Genomic DNA, 27,848 nt, shown 5'->3' on the forward strand with positions numbered 1-27,848 from the left:
TCTGACAGCAGAAAGCTTCCTTTTAAAATGGAAACTGCACACACACCTTGCTGGATGAAGCTGCTGTAAACCTTTTTCTCATCTGCAAGGTACCTTCACAGTCCCCCCCTCTTATTTATGGCAAAATGTTTTGGTCCAACTCATTTCTTTGACAAGTAGTGATCCAATGCTTGTGTGAGAGAAGCAGAAAACTTGAACGATGATCTGTTTGGAGACTTGTTCCCATGTACGTTTTATCCACTCCCCTGCAGGTAGAGGAGGGATTTTATTTATTTTTTAAAAAATTATACCCTGCTTTTCACCATCTGGATCACGAAGTGGCTTACAAAATAAAAACATACGGTATATAAGATTTAAAACAGAAAGACCGGAGGATTGAAACACCAGAAGATTAAAATATCAGAGCATCATTCATGGTGCAAAGACCTCATGGAACAAAACAGTATATACATATTTTTAGGAAGTTCAAACTGTCCTAATTTCCAAGGTCCTGTTTTTCAAGGTCAAGCCCAGAACTCAGGTGGAGTATTGAGGAATCAAGCTAAGTAGTGGTCCAGAGACGAGTTGCAAGAGGAAGGTGCCAAAAGGCAGAGACTGTGCAACCAATTAGCAGGCCGAAAACCAGAGTCTGGGAACAAGGGTGCTGAGAGACAGAGCCTTCAGTAGCCTGGACAGGTCCTAAGGAAAAGACAACTTGTTCCAAAAGTGTTGGTTGCAGAATGAGTTCTTAGATGGCCCCTCAGTCACACTGCCTCTCCCAGGCTCTGCTTCATTGCTGGTAAATAAAGAACCCTCCGACCTGAAGGTTGGCAGTGTGTTGCCTCTCTGCTAACTCTAATAAGACATGCTGCCTACAGTCAAGCACGGTGGCATGTGAGGCTCATAGGGGAATGTATTCTGGCTTCTTGGTGGGGTGCAGCTCAGAGACTGCAGTCACTGGGGAGTCTTGGTTCAGAAGTTCCCTGTTTGTTGGACGCAGACTCAGTGGAGTCAGGGTCCAGATCTAGCAGTTCTTTCATCCAGCCATCTTTGTGGAGGCCCAAGTGCCAATTTTTCTTTACCATAACTTTGAGAGATAGGCCAAAATAATTATCTTCATGCTGTAGTTGGACAGCTGAGGCTAAAAGATAGTGGCTAGTTTTAAGGTAGTTAAATATGTTCTTAGCAGAGGTGATAAACCCCAAACATTTTTGGTCAACCTGCTAGCTGCTACCTACCAGTTAACCCCTCCCCTTGCTTTGAGCAAATGTCAGATTCTGAAACTGTAGAATTGACAGGATAAACCACGAACTTGTCATAACCATAACCCAATAATATTAGAACATTGCAATTCTATTAGTGGCATTAGCCAGACACATTGTTGTAGAATAAATGTGTTGAGCTTTTAATATCTATCACCGCATATTATTACTACATAGTACATATCTCAATATACAAAAAAAGCATTGTGTGTTTCACTTTGCAGTTGTTCCTTATTCTTAAACATGCCTAAAGCTCTATATGACACAGTTTGACATCCATGAATACATCACCTGAACATTTAAGAAACATTGGGAAAGTGCTGTGCTTTACCCTACCCCCACCCCCACCCAATATGGCAAAATGCACACTGTTGTAAACATAGTTAAACTTACATTTATTTAATGGTATCACTTTTCACATTTAGATTGTATACAACATACGGCTTATTTCAGAAGGGGGCCACACAACCCCGGTAAACACAACTCTCCTCACATTTTTTTCACAACATGAATTAATACTGTACTGAAAATACTTAGAGATTCTTGACCATTCTAATCAAGGCCTGCCTTCACCACCACCCCTCTGCTGCTGTTGTTGAAAATATAAAAATCCTTCGCTTTGCTCATTTAATAGATGTGCAACATAATCAAAGCATGTCTTATATAAAACGGAGGGGATTCCTCCTCCAGCCTTCATGAATCCCCCTACAATGAAGAGCCCTCTTAATTCTCCTTGAGTTTACATTTACTTTTACATATCGGTTTACATTGGGGGGGGGACAACATTTAGATGCTGTTTTGTGTTTTCATCTGGACTCTGAGACTTAGGGTTTGCCATCCTCTTTTATGCAAAACATAACCCATATGGCTTAATTAGGCCTGTTAAGGAGATTCAAGGCTTTCAGACTCTTGTGTGTAAACTAAGGTGGGAAGAAGGAGAGGCAAACATGGGAGGAGAAAAAGGTAGTTTCCGGGGCTTTGGAAGTCATTTTGACTAAGAGCAGCAGGAGTGGAATTCAGGGCAGGGCAGGGCAGGCCCAGACTATTTAGTTATTTTAAAGGGTGAGAGCTATTATTATATTGGAGTCTCAAATCCATATGGAGGGATGATCATACTTAAAATAAATTTGTGAATGTTTAAAATGGTAACTGTTGTTGCTAGACTATAGTAGAACAGTGAGTCAGGAACTCTGTTTCCCATCAGGCTGTCCTGCTTGGAACTCTTCCTCTTTCCCAGCAAACCTGCCTGGATGGAAGAAGGCTATGTCTCTCTCGGGGAAGTCTGCTGCTCTCTTCTTGGTCTCTCCAGTTAAATCTTTAAAAGTCTGGACTGTGGGAAGTTTGAAGGTAGACTTGCTACTTTTTGTAAAGGCTAAATTGTGGTTGAATGGAAGCCCAATCAACCCATTGGGGGTAGCTACTCTACTCAACTGGCAATATAAAGGTAAAGGTACCCCTGCCCGTACGGGCCAGTCGTGTCCGACTCTAGGGTTGTGCGCCCATCTCACTTAAGAGGCCGGGGGCCAGCGCTGTCCGGAGACACTTCCGGGTCACGTGGCCAGTGTGACGAAGCTGCTCTGGCGAGCCAGCACCAGCACAGCACACGGAAACGCCGTTTACCTTCCCGCTATAAAGCGGTACCTATTTATCTACTTGCACTTAGGGGTGCTTTCGAACTACTAGGTGGGCAGGGGCTGGGACCGAGCAACGGGAGCTCACCCCGCCGTGGGGATTCGAACCGCCGACCATGCAATCGGCAAGCCCTAGGCACTGAGGTTTTACCCACAGCGCCACCCGCGTCCCAACTGGCAATATAGGCACTGCTTAATGATCACATCAGACATAGGACAGGACTTGCCCATAGGGATTCTGGATTTCTCTATAGGCAGACAGTATCCTATGTTTTACCAAAAAGTTTGTGTCTTATCAGGATGTTCTCCTGCAGAAGGATGCAAGAGAAGCTTTGTTTGTTTGTTTTTTTAAAAAGTAAAAGTAAATAATATTCCCAGTTCCCAGTTCACTAGCTGCCACTGGTTGGCAGGGGATATTCAGGCCAATTCTCCAGTGAAACATAGTTCAGGACAAAGTGGGTGCCAGGAATTCAGTGCAAGCTGCTATTATTGATATTATTCTGATCTGGGCATTGAGATGTGGTGCACAATGCCACATGCTGAAAGATCTGCAAAATGGAAACATAAAGAATGTCAACGAGCTGTTGCAAAATACTAAGCTGACAAGTAAGTTTGCCAAGCAGTCTTCACTGCCTGCTCTTGTGGCCACTATTGGCTCGATTGCCAATCCCATACAGGAATTGGAGTTACGCTGCCAGGAAAAGGATATGACAAACCTGAAAGCAGAATGGGGGGAAACCAACAACCATCGAAAAGGGAGTGAGTTAGCTTGTAAAAAAAGCTTTCCAGAATTAGAATCTCCTGCACAGCTAAGAATAGGAAGACGTGTCAGCGTGTCACCTGTAAAATGTGTTGAGAATGTATAGAGGGAGCAAAGAAGTACTTTAAGAATTAGTACTGTGTTGACTTCACTGGGATCTTAAAAGAATTGTGAATCACCTCAATTTGGAAGTGCATCAGCAGGCAATAGAGCTGCACTGGGAGAAAAGCAGTGATAAACATCCATGGCTGAAAATACGGAAGACACAAAATGCAGAAAATATCAAATTCACAGTCACTTTGGCATGTGGGGAGACTATTTCTGCATATCTGTGGCCATCCTGGTCCTTGATCACTCTTGCTACCAACCGCTTAGAGTGCCTTATGAATGATGAAAGACCTGATCGTGAAACTACCAGCATTTAATCACTGTAGAGATCTTGTTTATTACAGAGAAGTGTTGGCAAGTATCAGTGCCACAGAACTAAAATGAAAATCTGATGAATGTTTGGCATTCAGTATTCCCATTGATGGCAGTGTCAGCAAAGAGAAGACAACAAATGTATTGGTTGTAGAACTGCAATGACAAACGGAAATTGGAGAAATCGTTTCCTACTGATGCATCTGCCAGAGCAGAATAGGGCTAAAGGTTTGCTTGAAGCCCTGAAATAATGTAGTTTCTGATGAACTACATGAAAGAAGCCCGGAAATAATGTAGTTCTGATGTCAAGAAACGGTGGAAATGACTGGAGAATCAGTAAACACAACGAAGCACTCTGGTCTTGGGAAACATTTAAGAAATCAACACATTAGAGAAAGTTTGACTTTTTGGTGCTGTGTTCACTGATCAGACCTTGCTGCATCATCACCACTGTTCCAGAGCTGAAGATCTGAAAGGCTAGCCTATTAGCTTGGAACACCTACTTCCACACATCAAAGAATAAAACAAATCTACTGGGTTCTGTCTTTCTTGCATCAAAACAATTTTTGCAAAATCATTATGTATGGTTTATACAGCATCATATCCCCCTCATTAATAATAGTGTTGCTCAACCAGGCTAGTTGCCAGAAAGTCTGGGTAGATCTTAAGAAGAAGATAGAAAAGAAAAAGCAGAAGCCCATGGTCTTCTGAAAACATGGAATGATAAAACAAATTTGGCTAACAAAACGGGAATAGCTTAGATGTGCACCAGGTTCTACAATATTATCTGTAATGTGATAAGAGCATCTTTCCTGGCATACTTGCTTGTAGAGATTCAGCAATCAGAAAGCTACAGTTAATGAAGGAAGGTCCTTTCCCTGGAGATGTGAATCCAAATCCAAATTTAACTTCGCCGGTTATGGTGAAAGTGAAAGAATTGAAGATTTGTTAACAGTCAAAATGCATGTGCAATTTGTTTGGAAAGTGTGCAAGCAGCTGAACATTTTTTTTAGCAGAGCATCTTCATAAAGAACAGGACCCTAAGCTGTCTGCTATCCAAGGTCTGCTATAAACATAGTTACTCACACAGCTTGTGAAGACAGAATTGATATTGTATGCTAGAATCTTTCTTGCATAGAAGAAGGAAGGGAACCATGGGAAGTAATTTCTAAAGTGCCCCCATCTCCCACATTGGAGTGATTTAGGATGTTCAGTGTCTCTGTATCTTCGCTAGCTGTTTCCTATAAATTATAGCATGGTGCAATAATGTCTGGCAGCAATTGCAATTCTCTCACCACACTCAGTGCAAACTAAAAATAATTGTGTCCCTGCATAATGACACACAAACACAGGTAGTTAATGCAGGGCCAAACCCAGCTCTGAATGGGCTTGGCACAGCCTGTTGTGATCTCCAACCAGCTGTTGTCCACTTTTTTTCAATCAAAGTCAGGAGACAATGTCAGCCTGCTCAGGAGATTTATGCTGAATGGATTATAAAAAAAAGAGAGTTCTGGACATTTTAGTTTCCTTTTAAATGCCAAGTTTCTTTAAATTACAACAATTTACCATTAGAATATATGTTCCAAGACGTTTGCCTATTTAAATCAATATGTGTTTAATTATTTCAAGTGAAGATGAAAAATGCACTGTTGCATGATTTTTAAGTGCCCTTTTGCGTTCATTCCCCTGCCCTCTGCCACAGTGAAAATTCCTTTTTAAAAAATCTCTGGATGACATCGCTTTGGGTTAAATAGGTTTTACTCTAAACTAAGCATGCTTAGAAATGCTGCCTTACTTTAGTGCAAAAAGCAAAACCATAAAGGTGTTTTCTTAAGCATGAGTGAAGGTGGGCAGGTAAGATAGAACCCCTTACATCATTTTGTTATTTCATTTTTGTTGCAGGCTTGCTCATTTAAAATGGTGTAAGTAAGAAGTTAGCATCCTACCAGACAAAATGGGGGGAAAGCCTTCAGGCCAGTCTCTGAAAATGGTCGTGCTCTCTCTGCATATGTGCTAACCTGTTGCGCAAGTGCAAATGTACTACACTGATCTGACTCGGCTACTAGGACTGTCCCATCTATGCAGGTATTTTACAGAAAGGGGATGAAAATGCCTTATCAGTGGGTATTATGGGTCCAGAAGAGTGGAGTGTGGGACAGTGAAGATGGAGAGCTGGCTCTACTCTGGACCCTGTGGCTGTTTCCGTACAGTGTGAAGGACAAAATGGGGGACTGGCTCATTCTAGCAATAAATAACGATAATGATAATAACCCTGACTTTCTTCCAGAACCTGCATGTACCAAAAAAGTTTCCTCCCTCCGCTGTCTTCTGTACAAGGCTAACAAAGGAACAGGCTGATAATCCGATGAGGACTTGGATGCCTTCAACATTCATCTCTGAACAGTAGAAACTGAAAGGAACCCACATATTATAATGCAAGACCCTAAAAATGACAGTGCAGGTGTGGGCAGCCCTTCTGCTCTGCATTAAACCTTGCTCGCATGCTGTCAGTTTGTTCTCTGGTCACTGTCCGCCTCTCTGTGCAATTATGTACATTTGTTACTTACAGGAACAAAGAAACAAAACAAAACAAGCAGCAATGGCTACACAGATCTTGTGACCGTTTTCAGTCTCTGTGGTGCAGCCTATACATTCTCCTCATGGCAGGGGTGGTTGCCATTGATGAAGCTGAACACGACCATCGATTGGTTGGAGCTCTTGAGGGACGCCATCCGCATGGTGCTTCTGCTCTGGGACTTCATGAGCTCGCGGGCTTTGCAACATGAAAGCTGGTGGTTAAATTGTTTCCTGAAACTTTTGCTGAGCAGGTAGAGTGCAAAGGGGTTAATGCAAGAGTTGGCAAATGCCAGGATCCGAGCACAGAGAGAAGTGATAAAGTGCAGAATGGATGTGTCCACCTCGGAATAATGGTACGATCGATATAAGTAGATGATGTGATTGGGCAGCCAACAGAAAGCGAAGATGCAGACGAAAACCAGCACTGTCTTGGCTAGGCGTTTTCGCGATTCCATCTGAAAAGAACAACATGGTCAACAACATTCAATAGAAGATGTGGAAACTATTTCAGTTTAACAGAAGACAGGGTAATTTTGTTCTGCACTGAGTTTAGCAATCTCTGAAATATAGTCATGCTTCTCCCACCCCTTCTAAAACTCCATTTTCTTTTGAAATAAATCCATTTGAAATATTAATAAAAATAATAAAAATAATTTATTATTTGTACCCCGCCCATCTGGCTGGGTTTCCCCAGCCACTCTGGGCTGCTTTCAACAGAGCATTAAAAACAGAATAAAACTTCGAACATTAAAAACTTCCCTGAACAGGGCTGCCTTCAGATGTCTTCTGAAATTCAGATAGTTGTTTATTTCTTTGACATCTGATGGGAGGGCGTTCCACAGAGTGGGCACAATAATATGTTTACAGTCCAGTCCTATCCAAGTTTGCTTGACCCCGAGTTGAACGGGACTTACTTCCATGTAAGAATGCAAAGGATTGCCAGTGGCGTAGCGTGGGTTGTCAGCACCCGGGGCAAGGCAAGTAATTTGCGCCCCCCCCCCCCCGCTGCACTGTCCCTCCCCCAGATAGTCCCTCGCTCTCTCTCCGCACCACACGCCTGGCACCCTCCCCTCCACAGTGGGCGGCGACCCGGCGGCTCGGATCGGATTCGCACAGCCAACACAGTGAGTGAGCCAGGTAGGGGCAGAGAGCTGCGAGTGCGAGCGCCCCCCCCCGGATGTTGCGCCCGGTGCGGCCGCCCCCCCCCTGCACCCCCCACGCTACGCCACTGAGGATTGCAGCTCCATGGGCCTAGTTAAATGCATTATGACACCTTGCATACATACAGTGAAGTACAGCAGTAAAGATTTGCCATTATGGAACACGATATTTCATACCAAGAGCAAAGGAACATATTGCCCTATGGTTCTATCCATGTTTGTCCCATCATTGGTAACTTGATCTTTGTACAAATGTAAGGAGAGGGGAGCCTTGCTGCAGGGAGCAGAATTCCCATGTCATAGTTATGTGAGGAAAGTATCCTGTGGACAAGAAATGCATAAACATACTTTTCAGTGGTGTTTCCAGTTCAGTTAAATACAGAAAATGGGCACATCTATGTCCTACCAAGACATCACAGCTTCCCATGCTCCCAAAAGCCACAAAAACTGAAGTATGCAAAGAGAACAAATGGAGATGTGAGGAAAAATCCTGTTCTTTGTTTTTGACAGTGCCAAAAGCAGAGTAAATGGCAATGCTGCCCCCACAATTCCTGCTCTTTGCTAGTGAGTTGGGGCAGCAGAACAAAGGATGTGCAGGAGCTGAAGTAGTCAATATGTGTGGACAAGGGAGGTAGGTAAAGGTAAAGGTACCCCATACGGGCCAGTCGAGTCCGACTCTAGGGTTGTGCGCCCATCTCACTTAAGAGGCCGGGGACCAGCGCTGTCTGGAGTCACTTCTGGGTCACATGGCCAGCGTGACGAAGCTGCTCTGGCGAGCCGGCACCAGCGCAGCACACAGAAACGCCGTTTACCTTCCCACTATAAAGCGGTACCTATTTATCTACTTGCACTTAGGGGTGCTTTCGAACTGCTAGGTGGGCAGGAGCTGGGACCGAAAGACGGGAGCTCACCCCGCCGCAGGGATTCAAACTGTCAACCATGCGATCGGCAAGCCCTAGGCACTGAGGTTTTACCCACAGCGCCACCCGTGTCCTGACAAGGGAGGTACTTGGATCCTAATGCCCCTTCAAAACTGGGGCAGACACTCTTTTATATTCTGGTCCCAAACCACAGATAGATACACGCAGAATACTGCTGCCTATGCCTCATTGCCTAACAGATGGACAGCACTATCAACGTTGACAGTGTTCCAATTCAGAGCATAATTCCACCTCTAGACGACCCCTAACCGGACAGCCTGGTTATAAATATTTTTAGATCTGGCCTGGGCATCAGCCAGACCTTCTCAGTCTTTCTAGCCACCCAGAGTGGCTGTGGCAACCCAGTCTTATGGGTGGGGTATTATTATTATTAGTAGTAGTATAGTAGTAGTAGTAGTAGTAGTAGTAGTAGTATTACCTGACACCTTACCTCCCTGAACATCTCCCAGTCTTCTACCACCCTAACCTCCTTTCCCGTTCTTTTGCCTGCCCATCTATACCCTTGTTCCAGCCCCACACAAGATGCTTTTCTCAGCTCAGACCAAGCCTGCAATTATTTCTGCTTCTGGCCATACACTCCTGTGGATTTATTCAGTAGTGGCATGTGGCATAGGCTGGAGTCACTCTCACAGCACCAGCACTGCAGCTTCTTACCTAGATGGGACTGAGGCTGGGTGGGTGTGAGGTTGCACTGGTAGGACCACCAGATTGGTGTTGTGGCCACAGAACTCTGAGCTCACTGCTGCCATTGCCCAACTCAGCCTCATCTGGGTAAGCAATGGTAAAACCAATTTCAGGACGGCAGCTCCATCCCAACACTTACCAACGCCGGATCTAGCCCAGCAGTTTCATTCAATCCCAGCAATTCTATTCAGTGGGGTGCAATCTGGCCAGGATTTTCATTTCAACTTTCTGACAGCCAGGGAGAAATCCAGAGAGCAGTGACTATATCTCACAAAATAATCAGTCAACAAGTAATGAGCTTAGCCTCTCAGAAAAACAGCTATTCCACCTTGAAAGAGGGAAGCCAGCAACAGTACCGCCATTGTCATCTATCACTGTCACTTCAGATCTTTTATTCCTCTTAGTTGCATAGACTGAAAGGTATGGAGTTGACAACAGGTGATTGACACAGGCCTGCTGAGAAACAATTTTTTTTCAAAGATCAAACTAACAATTAAGTTCTGTGATAGACTTTTCTGTGAAGGCAAATCATATATACTTTATGGAGTGGAATCTTAATTTAATACTTGTTGCTCCTGCCACCTGCATGGACATTATGAAGGCAGAAGGCAATGCGATAAACAAACAATACTTGTTTCTGAAAGAGACAAAAGGCACTGTCTGTCTGAAACTCAAAGGGGAAACCACTGTTTTACAGACTTAATCTTGGCTCCTGTTTCCCTTAGCTAGTGAGAAATATTGCTTCTCCTTTTTACTCTGCATATATTCAATGGTTATTGTCAGAGGTGCAGAAGGAAGAATAGAATCAAGCATGAGCAAGAAATACAAGAAGAATGCTTAGTATAATTTAGAAAACATAAAGAGCATTAATTGTTTTTGGAAAACACCCACAAGTTATTCAGTGTGATACTTTTATTTCACCCCAATTTTGTCTAGTTAATAGGGATGCGGGTGGTGCTGTGGGTTAAACCACAGAGCCTAGGACTTGCCAATCAGAAGGTCTGCAGTTCGAATCCCCGTGACGGAGGTGATCTCCCGTTGCTCGGTCCCAGCTCCTGCCAACCTAGCAGTTCGAAAGCACGTCAAGTGCAAGTAGATAAATAGATACTGCTCTGGCAGGAAGGTAAATGGCGTTTCCGTGCACTGCTCTGGTTTGCCAGAAGTGGCTTAGTCATGCTGGGCACATGACCCAGAAGCTGTACGCTGGCTCCCTTGGCCAATAAAGCGAGATGAGCGCCGCAACCCCGGAGTCGGTCACAACTGGACCTAATGGTCAGGGGTCCCTTTACCTTGACTTGTCTAGTTAATGCACAATTTAAAATGCAATCCTATGCATGTTTACTCAGAGGTAAGGGCCAACTGTATTCAATGGGGCAGGAGTGGGGATCCTGTGACCCTTCCAATGTTTGATGTTTGCAAAGGTCACTAGGATTTGTTATCCATATCCTTCTTGGAGGCATGAACCAATCAGGTGGACTGGAAATAAAGGTGCTGGTTATTGAGTCCTTCCCCAGAAATGTTACCTACTTAATCCTCACATCACTTTTCCATATGAATGTATTTATGGAATTGCTTTATAGAAACAGTCTTTGAACTCCAAATACTTAAAGTCATTAGAGCTGTAAATAAACAAGGACAAACGGGAAGGAACTGAGACTCCCACTCACGAAATATACACAAATGACAAGCTGCAATGTACCGTAATTTATCCATACCTCTTTGCTCAATGGATCCCTTGAAACACCTTTCTCTTTATTTGTAATGAAATGTCATTCCTAGTTTGGCTTTGGGTAGTAATGACTTGCAAACAAAATAAGACATACCTGTTTTCTAACGTGGACATTTCCTTCCACCGGTAGGTTGTAAGCACTCCGTATCAGGTTTTTGGCAATGAAATAATAGTATACTGAAATAACAGACAGGGGAATTATGTAAAAGATGAGAAAGGAAGCCATGGATTGAATTTTTGGATGCAGCTCATTGGTCAGTGGGTAGGGTGTACAACTGATGAATGTTTTGTTAGTGCTTTTGTCATAGAAAGGTCGCAAGTCTGAAAACACAGCTTCGGGAATGGCAAGCAGCATAGATAAAATCCAGATCATGATAGCTTTCAAACAAATCTTCATCAGGGCGTGGGAAGCTTGAATGTCCATTGGTCTCACTATAGCTCTATACCTAAGGACAAGAGAAATAATTATGTTACTAACCATAAGGATGAACCTACTGGGTCAAACGTGCCTTGATTAGCACCTTATTCACATGAGAAAATATGTTTGGCCATAAAAACTGGATTATACTCTTCCCTTCCCCCATTCCCAGTAATAATAATAATAATTTTATTATTTTTACCCCACCCATCTAGCTGGGTTTCCCCAGCCACTCTGGGCAGCTTCCAACACACATAGAAACAGTGGGTCTGAATCTGTGATGGTGAGGATTTGCCTGTGTGACATGGCTGATAGCTATTTTGAAAAATGTTAAACTTTTAGGGAAAATAGTTCAGCCTGCAAAATGATTGCCCATGGCATTGATTCCTTTTCATTAATGTGGGCATTAATATGTCTATAAATAGCGTTCATAAGGGGCTCCTTTTGATGAGAACAGAAAGGAGGACAGCACATAACATTCAGAGTCACAGCAGCTGAAAGTGCCAGTCCATCTTGTGTTTAGTTTGGCTACATTTCCTGGAGGGATTTCTCCCTGTGCCCAGTGTTGCTGATTCTGTACCTCTTAGTACAAATCTACCATAGATTGGACAAAAATCCCTCCTCTGCTGTCTTGCACTTTGCATCAGGGAGAAAAGCCTCCTTCGGTGCAGTGGAGGTTTCCTTCCTGATGCAAAGAGCAGCTTCAGATGGGAGCATAATTTTAATCTAGACCAGGGGTCTGCAACCCGCGGCTCTGGAGCCGCATGTGGCTCTTTTACACCTTTGCTGCGGCTCCGGGGCGGATACTAGCGAGGGGAGGAGGCGCATTGTGCGCCCCGACACTCCCCACTGTGGCGGGCGCTGTTCTGGCTGTGACGTCGCAGGGGGGCGGTGCGTGCGTTAGTCAGGCACCGTCCCGACGTCACCTTCCCGCCCGCTGTCAGATCGCGGCTCCGGAGATATATTTGTTTTAAATGTCGCAATGGTTTTGCGGCTCCCAGTTTGTTTGTTTTTTCGGAAACGGGTCCAAGTGGCTCTTTTTGTCTTAAAGGTTGCAGACCCCTGATCTAGACCACAGTGGGATGGGGTGTTAAACTTCCCTTCCTTACCTTCTTACTTGACCCCTGTACAGCTGCTACTGACATTTTTAAAAAAAAGAAGGAACAAGCATTTTAATTGCATTCAAACAATGAAAATCATATCTAATTTACCCCTTGTAATTGTGTCTTTTTTGCCTTAGTTCGCTTTCCCAAAGTTAATGACTGTATCATTCAAGAAGGCCAGAACTCCTGCTGAGAAAAGTCAAAATCCCTGTACCTTCATCTTGAATTAATATCCAATGTTTTCTGGAGGAGATGCTTCGGTGTTTGATACCACTTATGATGCACAAGATTTCACTGGGGGAATGGAAATCTGACTGATCTAGTTATTCAGGTGGAAGGGACAAGCATTATTGACATCAGAGAAAATATCTCAAGGGTTATCACATGGAAGATGGAGCAAGATTATTTTCTCCTGCTCTGGAGGGTAGGACTCGGACCAATGGATTCAAGTTACAGGAAAGTAGGTTCTCAGAAAGAACTTTCTGATGGTAAGAGCTGTTCAACAATGCAGTGGACACCGTTGGGAGGTGGTGAACTGGCCCTCCTTGGAGGTTTTTAAGCAGAGGTTGGATGGCCATCTGCCATGGATGCTTTAGTTGAAATTCCTGCATTGCAGGGGGTTGGACTAGATGATCCTTGGGGTCCCTTCCAACTCTATGATTCTATGTAAATTTCCCTGACTCTTTTGTATCGTTGGCTGCCACTTGCAGGCAGTAGGCAAAGAAACACACAGCACAGTTATGTCACATCACAGGATATCATTCTGAGCAGAAACCTAATGTTCTCCTGCAGTCTGTAGCTTTAGCCTATGAATGAAAAACAGCAGAATCTTTGAACTGATTAATCTCCACTGTGACTAGCAGACAGTGGTGGCTGGTGAAGCAGTTTGTTAGTTGGAACTGCTGGGTTTTGCTGTGGAATTGTTAAGGTACGAAAGCTTCCTTTCCCTCCAAGTGCTTGGAGGGAGAGCCTTCCTCATTCAGCAGCACTGTGAGAATGCAGAATTTCTGACTATTGACCAAGCTGACTGAAGCTGATGTGTTTCCAACAACTTCTGCAGAACTTCAGGATCCCCATCTCTGGACTAGGAAACCAGTTCATCAGCTGCTACCACCGAACGATTCACTCACCTTTAATGGGCAGAATGATAGCTCACATTCCACGTGCTTTTGGAATTTATTCTCTTCCCTTACAGTATTATACCTTCCCAACCCAGGATGCAGCTCAATAAGACACTGGACAAGTGGTATTTTTCCAGTTGTTAATTAACGATGTATGGCTACACAAAATGTCATTTTTGAGGACTGCTACCATAAACACCTGGATATATCCTTTCAGTTCATTGGGCTCCTTTACTATTTTATGATAAAACATGGCATTTAATTCCCCACCCCTAGTGCATTCCTATTTTTGTTCAAATCAACTAATTTATGTAAACAATTATCTGTGATGTCAAATTGCATGTGTGGAACAGATCTCATTTGTGTTTGCTCTAGAAGGCTGTTACTATTTGATCAAGATAAGCACATTCTTAAGAAAATTAATGTGAGTGGGAGAGTCAAGCACTCATTCAATGTCTCCCATGGGGCATAAAAGTGTTTAACTTTGGCTCGATCATACTCACTGCTGCTTAATCCAGATTTTAAATTTTAATTCAGTGGGGAGACTTCTGTTGTTTGTACACTTCCCAACTGAGCCAAAAAGGTTAAAAAAGCAATTGTGCTATTGCTTGATGTGTAATTACTGAATAGCTGCTTTTAAAAAATAAAATAGCTGTGCTTTCTGCCTTGCTCTCCCTCCCATTTTAGTAGATTATTTGCTATGTGTGTGCATTTCGTATGGAAGCCCAGAATTAACAAACATGTTCATTGGCCAGCAGAAAGGAATATGATGATCTACACATAAGCACCTTCAATAGTAACATTTGGCCCAGGACTGGTCTGTTAAGTTGAAGGGACCTGTGTGCTGCAGTTGTTGATAAGACAGGGGTGCTTACCTGACCTCCCATCACTGCTGTCCCTGTGGTGTACTGGGAGGGCAAAGAGAAAGAGCAAGGCAGCAGCGAGATTGGTGTGGTGCAAACACACCAGGAGAAACACTGGATTGGCTCTGCCAATGTGTTTCCACCACACCAACCTCACCACCACTTCACTTGCCCTCCTGGTACTCCATGGTCAGGTAAGCAGCAGCACCCCACCCATTGCTACTGCCTGTGTACAAGATGAATAGCGGGAGCCCTAGTGGATCATCAAGTATCAATCATAAGCATCAAGTTTTTCTGCCTATTTCCATACTCCTCAGCAATGGGGCAAAGCCACTCAGCTCATCAGTACTAACCACGAATTGTCTGAAAGACCACAGTGTATGGGTGGTTAGATTTTAACAACCTTTAATCAGTTCTCCTGAATTAGATAATTTGTGTGTGTGTGTGTTCTGTGCTTTTGTACTAGTCAGACAATTGGTTCAATTACTTAAAAAGTCTTTCTCCAGAACTCCAGCTGAGATGCAGGTGGACAGTATGGGGATGACCCTTATAAGAAATATTCAGAAAGCTCTGCAATAGCTACTGTTTAGCTCAGAGGAAACATGAGCAAAAAAGGCTGCTTTGGTAATATAATCTTACCCAGTTCCTGAGTCAATTCTGTCCTGCACCTCTTTCAGTTAATATCACATCTTAAATGCATTTTAATAACTGCTCTTTCCTGCAGTAGTTTCAGAAATCTAATCAGATATCTGGGAGTTAACATCAACTGAGTGAAAAGTTTGGAAGTGGTCTGTTCCCAGCCAAACATACAAATAACCAAATAAAACAATAACACACCCCAGGTTTTAGTATGATTTTGGGATAATAGAATTTTGGAGACATGCTGAATTTTTACAACGCATCTTAAAAAGATCCAGCAGTTCATCTTCAGTTAGCCACTACCTAAAAGTATGATTGTTTATCTTGGCACTGATTTTGAAACTGAGGGTGGATTTGCATGGGTGGACAGTAATATAAGCTAGTCTGAATCCACCTCCAGCCACTTTCTTCCTACAAGGAAAATTATGGTTGCAATCACCTCAGGGTGAAAGCAACAGTGGTTGCCAAAATCAGCTTGTAGAAAAGAGAAAAATGCCCAGGTGAGTCACTCTGGAAGTTAATGGCTTAAGTGAGTACGTTCCTAGTTACCTGGACCAAGACAAAGAAGTTGCTATAGTAACTGATTTAGTTCACAGTGACATAAAGCGTAGCTAGTCAGGAATGACGATGGGCAAATACGGAGCTGGAGAAACTTATAGTAGATAGAGAAGTGTAATTGCTGGAATCCTTGCAGAGGCTAACAAAGAACATTATGAGAAACCTGCAACCAAGCTCTGTACTTACAGATAAACAGCCCAAACTCATCTGAAATGTTTGATGTGAGGTGCTGTACAACTTTTGAAGCTACACTTCTGGTTCTGTTCCCTAGTTCCATGTGCATGTTTTTATTATTTACCATCAGAATTTATGGCAGCTTAAATCCCTGATATAGATGCATTGAGATGGTAACTAATTGGTGGGATTTACTTGGGAAACCAGCAGAGACATCACCTTGCCAACAAAGGTCCGTATAGTTAAAGCCATGGTTTTCAAAGTAGTGATGTATGGAAGTGAGAGCTGGACCATAAAGAAGGCTGATCGCCAAAGAATTGATGCTTTTGAATTATGGTACTGGAGGAGACTCTTGAGAGTCCCATGGACTGCAAGAAGATCAAATGCATCCATTTTTCAGGAAATTAGCCCTGAGTGCTCACTGGAAGGACAGATCGTGAAGCTGAGGCTCCAATACTTTGGCCACCTCATGAGAAGAGAAGACTCCCTGGAAAAGACCCTGATGTTGGGAACGATAGAGGGCACAAGGAGAAGGGAACGACAGAGGACGAGATGGTGGGACAGTGTTCTTGAAGCTACTAACATGAGTTTGACCAAGCTGTGGGAGGCAGTGGAAGACAGGAGTGCCTGGTGTGCTCTGGTCCATGGGGTCACGAAGAGTCGGACACGACTGAACGACTAAACAACAGCACTTGGGAAACCATATTTGGGTCCTGAAGAACCCTATTTTCCCCTGGCATCCTGCTAAATAAAGCAAATTCCAACACTATCATTCATGGGGCTTCATTTTTATATAAATAATAATAATCTAAAACTTTAGACAGATTCTTTGAGTTATGAATCTCAAAGGACTCACAACCCTTAGAATATCCCAAATAATATTTGGGAATCGTGAGAAGCCACTAGTAAATATCATGAAACATTTATCATGAAACATTCTCCCCATGGAGAAACAGAATATCTGAAGAAATATGCAGCAAATATCAAGCCGGGAACCAGGATGCCTCTGTCCAATGTGTGAGACCCTGCTCTCTTCCAGTTTTTCATGTGTGCAGACACACATCCCTAAAGAGACAGAGAGATGGACAGAAATATCCCACTCAACATGGTGGTACTGCCAAGAGCATGAGCCTCATTTAGCAAGGCTGCTCTTCTCACTTAGTATATTTAGGAGAGTGATTAATCCAATCTCAGTCCCAAGCAATGAGAGCTAATAAGTGCAGCAAATGTTCTGGAAAGAACCCACAAACAAGTGGCCTCTGAAAACTCACAGTCCAACATTATCAGCAATTAATATCCAGGACTCAATGTCCTGCTCTTTTTAAAAGTTCAGACACAGGTTCCCTTGAAGATGGCTTGAGTTGGCCTCAATTAAAAAAAATATGTAATCTATTCAGTAAATCCATTAATATTATTCTTGTAGGACCTTAGTAGAAGAGGGGTGTTCATCTGCCTGTGTGCTTTTGTGTGTGTGTATGTTATTTAAAGAGAGAAAGCTTGTACTACTAGAAATTCTACAGATTGGAAGTTGCTACCATGATAAATGCTTTTTTCCAGGTTACTGTTTACCTGGAAAGGCAAGAACACAGTGGAAGACTGATGCAGGTATGCAGTTATAAACATTATGATCCAAATGTTTCCTAGAACAGGAGAGTGGGCTACAAACATTTGCATTACTGGAGAGAAATGTCATCTTGAGCGATGTCGCATACAAAAATATATCCCTGCGAACGGAAAAGAACTACTTGTGACTTCGTCAAGTTCCTTATTTATTTGATCGTACAGACCCTTCTCATACAGTACAGCCACCACTATTAGCTGATAATACAGGATAACCTTATGGTGAGTTTGGTCCAGATTTCCTCGTGCTTCGAAAAGTACAAAAGGTTGGAAGAATGGATGCCCTTTTTCAGAACATTTTAAAAAGTATTATAGTATGATGAATTCGTGAGCAGGATTTGAGATATGAGCAACAGAAGTAATTAGCTTCTAATATTGTAGTTGTAGGGACGCGGGTGGCGCTGTGGGTTAAACCACAGAGCCTAGGACTTGCCGATCAGAAGGTCACGGTTCAAATCCCCGCGATGGGGTGAGCTCCCATTGCTCGGTCCCTGCTCCTGCCAACGTAGCAGTTTGAAAGCACATCAAAGTGCAAGTAAATAAATAGGTACCACTCCGGCGGGAAGGTAAACGGCATTTCCATGCACTGCTCTGGTTCACCAGAAGTGGCTTAGTCATGCTGGCCACATGACCCGGAAGCTGTACACCGGCTCCCTTGGCCAATAAAGCGAGATGAGCGCCGCAACCCCAGAGTTGGACACGACTGGACCTAACGGTCAGGGGTCCATTTACCTTTACCAATTGTAGTTGTGATTTAATAGATAGAAGATAGGGTGCAGCAAAAGGAAGGGGAGAACAACTCCATGGAAAACGGGCAAGAATTCGATAAAAATAAGAGAAAACAATGGGACAGAGAGATGGGGAAATTTCTGGAGCAACAATGGGATATCAGCTTCACCCAAGTCTCATGCTCTACCAACTGAGCTACATGCAGTAATTTAAGCAAGTGATGTTCTTTCAGTGTTTCTAATTTGAATTCCGTGGACATCTTTGAATTTCCTTCACCCTTCAAAAGGTCTGCCCATGAACATCCAATCACGAGTGCCCACAAACATGGTGCAGGATGTGGACACTGAATATCAAAAACGGTATCTTGCAGAGATGCTTGCCTGAAGCCTGCCACCAGGGATGCAAAAGAATTTTGTTTGGCCTGCATTTTTAAGCAAGCTGACTTAATTCACACCTCCTAGAGGTGATATACAGAACTAGCCTGCAGGTTTTGCACTTCTCCAAATTTTGAAATGCAGCTCTAGGCTCAAGGAAATGTACCCAAATGTGTAAGGCATATCATTTTGGGATAAAATGTTTTAGAAATGCATACATGAAGGGGGGGAGGAATCCACACTGAAATATTTAGTGATAAAATGCAAAATATTTATTTAAATTCATATTTAAATCTGAATTTTTCTATGGATCCCCCATGCAATAATGTTTTTAGTATACAAATATCAGTATAGTATAAAACAATACATAGCACATAACAAAGAAACAAAAGATAAGTGTCTATCATATTGTAGTATTGTAATATTTTGCAATAATTTTAATTTTTTTCCAATGTTTAGTCCTTGGGGCTTTTTTCCAGGGAAGTCTGTGTGTAGAGGGTTACAAACAGATTTTTAAGAATTATATATTTAAGTGTGCAACAATGTAAAAATGAGATGGTATCACCTTACGAAGAAACACATGCCAGGTAGACACATCCTTACGGGTAACTGCAACATGTCAGCTGCTCATGTTTTGTGGATCCTTATTTTCACCACTCCTCGTATTTCTAGCGCTTTTTGGCCAGAAATAATTAATTTCTATAATTATAGGGTTATTATTTCATAAGTGGCTCAGGGAGCACAATGTTCAACAATCTGATGTGTTTCCATTCACTCTCTCAGTGGGCTGCTGCAGTATACCCTGCACTATTTAAAGCCTTTTCAGAGGGATTATTTTCCTTAATGACTTAACTGCTAGTGATTTATTTTGATATGTCATTTTCTTACGCAGAACATAGACAGATGTGCTGAAAAGGAAATTCGGCCTATGTTCCCAGTTGGAGCTGGAGAGAATACAAAGCACAGAAAACTGCCCACTGCTGCCATGATTGATCTAAACAAGAATCAGAGTTCATAACGAGGTACAATTATATAGAAATGAGAGGTGCAGATTCATTGAGGCATTTATGCAAGGAACTGTGTGAAACAGCATTTAGGCTTGCCTTTATCTTCCTCTGCCCTGTGATTGGTCCTTCTATTCTCAGGAACTACCAATCAGCAAGGACCAGGGGTGCCAACCTGGTCACAAGATGTGGCACACACACACCATTTGAATGGCAATGCCCATCAACTTGGTGGGGAAGGGGTTGGCTCCCTCAAATATGTTATTAGGGGTAAGGCAAAGGGACTTTGGTCCCTAGGAGTTGGCTCCTATGGTGAGGACCATATGTTCTGGTAGTTTGGAGGTAGAGTTCAGATCCCTTCTTCCATGCCGCTAACTCAGGAGGTAATCCTAACCTCCAGTCAGCTGTGGTCTGACGGAACAGCACAGCCAGTGTCAAATTCACAGCCCAGGTTTCATAGAATTGTAGAGTTGGAAGGGATACTGAGGATCATGTAACCCAGAGATTGCCAAACTTGGCCCTTCATCTGTTTTGGGACTACAATTCCCATCATCCCTGACCACTGATCCTGTTAGCTAGGGATGATGGGAGTCATAGTCCCAAAACAGCTGGCGGGCCAAGTTTGACCATCACTGATTCTAACCCCACCCCCTGAAATGCAGGAAAATGCAGCTGTCCCATATGGGTATTGAACTGCAACCTTGATGTTATCAGCACCATGCTCTAACCAGCGGAGCTGTCCAGCGGAGCAAAAAGGCCCAGTGGGGTCTGCTGCTGTCACATAATGGCAGCAGGGTCCACACAGGATCCAGCAGATTCTGCACCACCTTCCCCCCTTTTTGAGGGACTGTGCTGGCTGCTGCCATCAGGGCTGCTGCCACAGATTGCTTCTACCTGGCCAATATTTGGGCATTTGGTGTGCTCTTGTGTGGCGGAACTGTTTTGCCAGTGGTCAAGCTGACCTGCTGATGGGGGCTAAGCAGAAGAATATACAGTGGAATCCTTCACCTATAATCTACATCACAAAGTTATTCTCAAGATCTCGCATAGGCAAACTCGGCCCTCCAGATGTTTTGGGAAGTGGTTAAAGAATCTGAGGTTTTGGGGTAAAAGTAATATTAATAATGTAATAATAATATTGTAGTAGTAGGCATGTTCTATGACAACCCCAGTCTTAAATTATGTCCTTTTGCACAGCTTCCTGAGCAAGCCAGCGTTGAAATAGCCAACACAGAAGCCCCTTACTGCTGTCCCACCACCTGCTGAAACACAGGGAGCATTGGTGAGCGATAGGACCTTCTCAGTGGTGGCACCACATCTTTGGAAAGGCCTTTCCTCCAAGATGTCTCTGATATTGACATTGTTTACCTTTTGATGATGGTTAAAGACACACCTCCTTTGCCCTGGTCTTTAATATGCTTCTTTAGCTATCACTTGCTGTTTATCTGTATCTTGTTCAGTTTTAGCTGTTGTTATATATTGCTTATGTAATATTGTTTGTGCACAAGGCATTATTAATTTGCACCCTTTCTACTGTTGGGTTGTTGTTTTATTTTGCATTTAAAACTTTGTTCTTCTGCATGTGTATCCTGCCTCGGGACCATTTGATGAAGGGAGGAATTATAAATCAAGTTTATAATAATATTGATGCTAATGCCACCACTCATCATCATCATCTTTCTCCAGCTGGTATATTTTATGCGGAACAAGACAATGTGTTGCAATTCCATTCAGTACTTATCTGGTGCAATGAAGCTCCAGCTCATAATCAGGATTGATAGGCACCTACAAACAACACCCGGTGCCCATATAATTGTACCTGTTTCTCATTCTTAAATATGTTTTTCCCTTCCTAGCTAGCTGCAACCTCTGCAGCCCTTTGGCTGACCTCACCAAATGCCCTTTGCTTTGGTCGTGGATAAACGTGCTGCTCCTAACAGCTCTGAGTTTGCGGCACTTGAACCATCTGCTCTCACTCAGCATCTCTGGCTGTTTGCACTGCATGGTGGAGATGGGCAGGGGAGCTGAAGAAATGCGCACTGTAAACAGGGATGTAATGAAGTCTTCTGCTGTATTGACAGAGTGGCAAGCAACCCAGGATGTTTAAGATTCTGTGGATTCATCATATCTAGCTATACACACACACGAGGCACAGAGTACGATAGGCCCTATTCAGAAGCAATCTCCAGGAAACAACTTTCTAGGAGAGCAGTCCAGCTGCCTTTCTAATTACAGTGGTACCCCTGGTTACGTACTTAATTCGTTCCAGAGGTCTATTCTTAACCTGAAACTGTTCTTAACCTGAAGCACCACTTTAGCTAATGGGGCCTCCTGCTGCAGCCGCGCCGCCGGAGCACGATTTCTGTTCTCATCCTGAAGCAAAGTCCTTAACCCAAGGTACTATTTCTGGGTTAGCGGAGTCTGTAACTTGAAGCGTATGTAACCTGAAGTGTATGTAACCTGAGGTACCACTGTATTGTGTATGCACACATAGGAGAGACTGAGGTTTGGTGTTTTGTATTGCTTCGTTTTATAGGAGGGTATTTGCCCAAGAAGTTTTGGTGGCTTTTGGTAGACAGTTCATATTACTCATACCCTCCAACATTTCTCCAGTGAAATTAGGGACATCCTACCCATACCTTCCAACATTCCTCTGATGAAAATAGGGGTGCCCAGTCTAGAAGAAGAAAAGCCAGAATTCACCAGGAACACCTTCCTCATTCTCTTAAAATGCCAAAGGCACCCACCTGGGAAATGCCGGAACTGAGTTCAGGTGAGTGCCATGTGAAAAAAATCCTGAGGGTTGGGGCAGCCTATTCCATATCCTCCAACATTTCTCTGATGGAAATAGGGATGTCCTAAGAAAAAGTGGGACATTCCAGGATCAAAACAGAAACCGGGATGGCTTCTGTAGATCTGGGACTGTTCCTGGAAAATAGGGACACTTGGAGGGTCTGTTACTGCATTTATATATCACCTTATTTCCACTGAGCTCAGTGCAGTGTGCATGGTTCTTTTCACCACAGCCCTGTGAGGTGGGTTAAGCAGAGAGCGTGCACCTGGTCCAAGGTCAACCAATGAGCTTCACTGCCAAGTTCTGGTCTAATAGGCCAACAGTTTGAACCCTGCCAATGTACTGCACTGCCGGAGTGGAGGGTGGAGGGTGATGTCATGCTTTGCCTACCTGCCGAGCTGATTCCCCCAGCTGAACGTATACATGTGGCTTGTAGTTTCCCACATGTGCTGTATACATGCAACACATGCACAGAGCGGCAGATTAGCAATGGAGACCTTTAAAAAAACAAACAAAACCCTGGGGAATTAATAACTATTCTTGTAATTCAGAAGCAGGAAGCAATCAAATTGGTATCAGCTTGAAAAGGCAAACTCCTAGACATTTTTACAGCTTCACAATATTGATTCTCTGCTGTGTGTCCACTACGAAACAGGTGGTCTGTGGCATGGGCTATTACACTTGCTAAGAGGAGAGAGTGTGACTGAGTTCATGCACCGCTGCTCCCTCCTGATCAGGTAACCACCGTTTTTGATGTTGACACAGTACAAAGCATTTATCTGTCAGGACTCCGGGGGGTTCTTGTGCAAAGCTGGGTGTTCAAAGCCTTAACTTTACCTTTAACAATTTTGTGCCCAGGGCAACAGCCCCTGTGGCGACCCCCCTTCCCCACTACTACACTGGTTTTACCAACAGGTAAATTTGAATTAAAAAAATACAGTAGTCTTTAATGTGGAATTTCATTTATTCTAGTTAGCAATGCTCAACTTTGGCTGATTAAAAGCACAGCTAACTCTCAACTGCAATGCTGCAATAATACATTCAGTGTGGTGCTCGTTATTTTAGAAAAGTGACATGCCTAATTTGCTGCAGAAATGTTAGGCTGAAGAACTTCAGTGGTAATGCAAATGATCCAGTAAAGGTCAAGAAATCATAGCTTTAAAAAAAAACACTAAATGTACTAAAAACATTCATACAATTTGATGAAAATTTCAAACTTGTTAAAAATGCCCCTTGTTTTGCTTGTCAAAGAGCATGATCCCAGAAATTGCTGAGTTTGGGTAGTATGCTCTAGAGATGTCACAAGAGGCACAAAACAATTTGTAAGCTGGTTAGGAGGTAAAACTTCATTATTTTAATGGTAATGCCAGGCTGTCTGGAAGTTAAAATCGCATCAACTGCAAGTAGATAAATAGGTACCGCTCCGGCGGGAAGGTAAACGGCGTTTCCGTGCGCTGCTCTGGTTCGCCAGAAGCGGCTTAGTCATGCTGGCCACATGACCCGGAAGCTGTATGCCAGCTCCCTCGGCCAATAAAGCGAGATGAGCGCCACAACCACAGAGTCGGTCATGACTGGACCTAATGGTCAGGGGTCCCTTTACCTTTACTTATAAATTTTATGAAATTGAATGAATGAATGAATGAATGAATGAATGAGCCAATGGTCTGACTCAGTTAATACATGATTTTACAGCTCCTCTCATCTTTCCATTTACATGTTTCTTTCCTGGAATGAAAAGTTGAATCTCTTACCTTTTTTTTCTCATGTGAAGTATATGCTTTGCTCATTTGCCTCTAGGATGATCCATGCACAAAAAGTGGTTTTAGCGCATGTCCTATCCTTTTGAATAATTCTTTGCATGCAGAATAAGGTGCCTGTAGAGGGGGGGGTGGCTTTATCCATCCCTCAGGTGGGGGTGGGGATGCATGCACTGTTGCTGACAGTTCTCTGACAACACGGATCACCCACAGGAGAGGGGAGCTTTCTTTCCACCTCTGGCCTCGGACTACCCCCCTTCTGTCAAGGCTGTGCCAGGCAACCTTGCTGGACTTTCACCAGTTAAAAACAAATATCCTAAGGGAATCTCCGCCTCCCGAAATACAAGAATCTGTTTGATTCACAAGTTGTTTTTGAGATGCAAGAGCCATGACAGGATGTCTACAGCTCACATGCTAAGATTATGCAGAGCCCAGTTTTAAAAACAATTGAAAGACAGTAGCATTCTCTTGTGAGTCTTTAGGAGGGAAGTGACTTCTGATGGCAGCCCTTCAAAATATCATAGCTGAAACCCTCTCACAGCCTCCTCCCCATGCTAACTCCTGTCAATGGAGCTGCTTAACAGAGTTTGCTGGAATACAATGCTGCCTGCTGGCCATGCTGAATGGAGCTAATGGGAGCTGGGGTCCAACAGTGGGAGGTCCACAGGTTGCCCGCCCCTGTCCTACAGATTTAATACACACAGCCAGACCGCTGCACCACAAGCAAAGAACAGGCAGATACCCCCCCAAACAGATAACTCGGGATGAGTAATTGAGCAAACAAACCAAGTCCCTTGCAACAGTACAAGCAGATGAGACAGCAATAGAACCATAGACTCATAGACTTGTAGAGATGGAAGGGACCCTGAGGATCATCTAGTCCAACCCCCTGCAATGCAGGAATATGCAGCTGTCCCATATTGGGATGGAACCTGCAACCTGGCCAAGATCAGCACCATGCTGTAACAAGCTGAGCTGTGTTCCTGTGAAGATCCTATTCTAGGGGATTCAGTAATTTATAGTGCAATCCTATGCATGCCTATTCAGAAATACAGGTAAGTCCTATTCAGGAATGATTTCTACAATTATTGTTTCATTGAACATACCTTTATTATTGTTGTGTAGCAAAGGGTTCTCTAATTTGCTGTGTGTGTATGTATGCAGAATACCAGGTTGGTTGTGGCGGTGAATGAGAGCGCAATTCATTTTCTTTACTAGGGAAATGCTCAGTGAGGTTCATAACATAGTGTTGTTTCTGTTCATTCAGTAAAACTCACCCTGTTTGTAGAAGGACCTTGCTAGCTATAGAATTGTGCAGACCTGATTATCTGCAAAGTTCTGTCATAGACAACAGGTCTGTGTAGAAAATCCCCAGTATAGATCACACGAGAGGATTTTACAGTCTGCAGAATCAATAAAGACGTTTGGCACATAAAGTCTGCTACATTTCATTTTGCAACATACATTCTGAATGCTTGTAGAAATAGGGTTTAACAATGTACTAAAGGTTTTAGCTCTTTCCTCTATGAACAGTTTTCTCATCAGGTTCCTAAAATGTAGAGGAAAGCAATTTGCAGAAAGATAGATAACGGCAACTCTATAACTTTCCACTCAACACCTGTTAAATGTAATGGATTCTAAATCAATTTATGTGGAAGGAAATAGCCCAAATGAAATGAAATAGCTGATGAAATAACATGGGTCTACTTATGGTATGAATAATGACATCCCAGTTCCCTTGACCCATATTTGTTTTTAATTTTTTCCCCACTGATTTTTTTAAAAAAGCACAAAATAAAAGTAGTTTAATTAGGGCTAAGCATATTAAAAACACTGAAGGTGAAGGGTACAGCAAGTTTCCACTTTGGAAAAGGTAGCTATTTTGTCATGTCTCACCCATATAGCTTTAGGTATAGATTTTAAGCAACCCAGTATTATGATTTTGGCTCTTTATTGTAAACTTTTCAGAGGGAGGAGAAAGACATAACTTCAACCATACTCCAAAACCAAATTTGATCCTTGGGTTTTTAACACACCATACTATATGAACCTCAAGAAGACTTTTAGGTACAGCTGCTTACCTGTCAGCAGAGAGAGCCATGAGGGTGAAGACGGACACCCCCACCGAAGTCAGCTGTATGAAAGGGATAAGTTTACATCCAACCCGACCAAACAGCCATTCAGCAGACAGGTACCTGCTGGCATCCACAGGAACACAGGTGAGCAAAAGAAGCAAATCTCCAAAAGCCAAGCTTGAGATGAACAAGTTGGGGACGTTCCTCATGGACTTCACGGTGCAGAAGATTTTGATCAGCGTAACATTGCCGACGAGTCCTATCAAGACGATGATCCCATAAATGGTCGGAATTGCATACAGGAACCGATAGTAAAACAAGTCCTCATCCAGGAGGGACAGATTTGCATGTTGAGCAGAAGAGGTATTGCAAAGAATGAAGCCATCCAACTCCACATCTAGCATAATGCACTCCTCAGAAGACATGGTCAAGTTTTGGCGTACCAAAAAAATGCTTGCCTGATTATTATTTTTACCCCAAAAAGAAAAGAAAAAGAAAAAAGCTTCATAAATTCTTTTGAGCAGATTTCGTCCCTTAGTGGTGATTGGCAGAAATGTAATATGTGACGTGACTGATCATAGAAGGAAACACATGCACGAGAAGAAACCCAGCCCATTCAAAACAAGGAAGCATCAGCATAGCTTCTGTTTCAAAACTTTGCTCTCTCTCCTGTTCATGAGGCCTGGGAATAAGGACTTCCCCAGTTTGCAAAGACTGAGCAGTGGTCTACACAAAGCCATCCATAGTCCATTACCAACACTCCTAGTGAGGTTTCAGTGTCGAAACGAAGGGGTTGCATTTTGCAAGAACTTTTGGTAGTTGCTGCTCTTTCCAGCCCTTTCAGATCCTGCACTTGCAGGCTGCGTTTGCAGCAAAGGTGAGGAGCAGCTCCTTTAAACACTCAAATCCTAGAGGCAGGATCTCTGGGACGTCAGCTCTCTCCCTGCTTCGCACCATAGCAAGCTTCCTTCTGTGAGTACAGTAGATATATAGGAAAGTGCAGTCTTTTTCTGGGGGATGTCAGCCACCTACTGGACAATTTCATCACTGCCCAATGAAATGTGTTTTGAAATATACTCTTGAATCCCTCTAATGTATTTTTGTTGGGAATGTTCTTATGTAGGAGGCGCAAGTTTAAAGTCTCACACTTTACTACATTTCTTACTACATTTGTTCCTTACTGCATTTAGTTTAGAGGGAGAGAGAGAAAAGGCACCTGATGTCTTACCCTACAATTCAAGAGAGCTAGAATTCTGCACAAACAGTCTCAAGATACTTGAACAATTTGCTCTGTTTCATCCAAGATTCTGTTAGAATCAATTATACAAATTGTATCTATTTGCCTATATGCTGTAACCTTGTTCACACGTACCTAGGAGTCATCATTACTGGACACAATGGAATGTTCTTTCCAGTAAACATATATGGGTTTGAGTTGTGTATCTATTTAATTTGAACAGTACTGGATTCTTGTGG

General features: G+C 43.1%; 2 protein-coding genes across 2 annotated transcripts in view; one reads left to right on the forward strand and one right to left on the reverse strand.

Annotated features, from left to right (window-relative positions):
* Positions 1-27,848, forward strand: part of ACE2 (angiotensin converting enzyme 2) — a 174,988-nt gene that overhangs the window by 12,238 nt on the left and 134,902 nt on the right. The gene's annotated exons all lie outside the window — the stretch shown is intronic.
* Positions 1,625-27,778, reverse strand: GRPR (gastrin releasing peptide receptor). The gene is made up of 4 exons (XM_083438970.1): positions 26,379-27,778; positions 11,238-11,589; positions 3,048-7,084; positions 1,625-2,671 (listed from the first exon to the last, which is right to left on the reverse strand). Exons 1-3 carry the CDS (start codon positions 26,795-26,797, stop codon positions 6,698-6,700), a joined length of 1,158 nt encoding a protein of 385 aa, XP_083295096.1. The 5' UTR covers positions 26,798-27,778; the 3' UTR covers positions 1,625-2,671; positions 3,048-6,697.

Source organism: Podarcis tiliguerta, assembly GCF_965153285.1.
Source record: "Podarcis tiliguerta genome assembly, chromosome: 4".
NCBI classification, from domain to species: domain Eukaryota; kingdom Metazoa; phylum Chordata; class Lepidosauria; order Squamata; family Lacertidae; genus Podarcis; species Podarcis tiliguerta.

Coding starts and splice junctions, on each gene's coding strand:
- GRPR (XM_083438970.1), bottom strand. CDS start 26,797: ATGTCTTCTGAGGAGTGCATTATGCTAGATGTGGAGTTGGATGGCTTC. Junction 11,590..26,378: donor ATGGCTCTCTCTGCTGACAG/GTAAGCAGCTGT, acceptor TCTTGTCCTTAG/GTATAGAGCTATAGTGAGAC. Junction 7,085..11,237: donor ATGTCCACGTTAGAAAACAG/GTATGTCTTATT, acceptor TGTTCTTTTCAG/ATGGAATCGCGAAAACGCCT.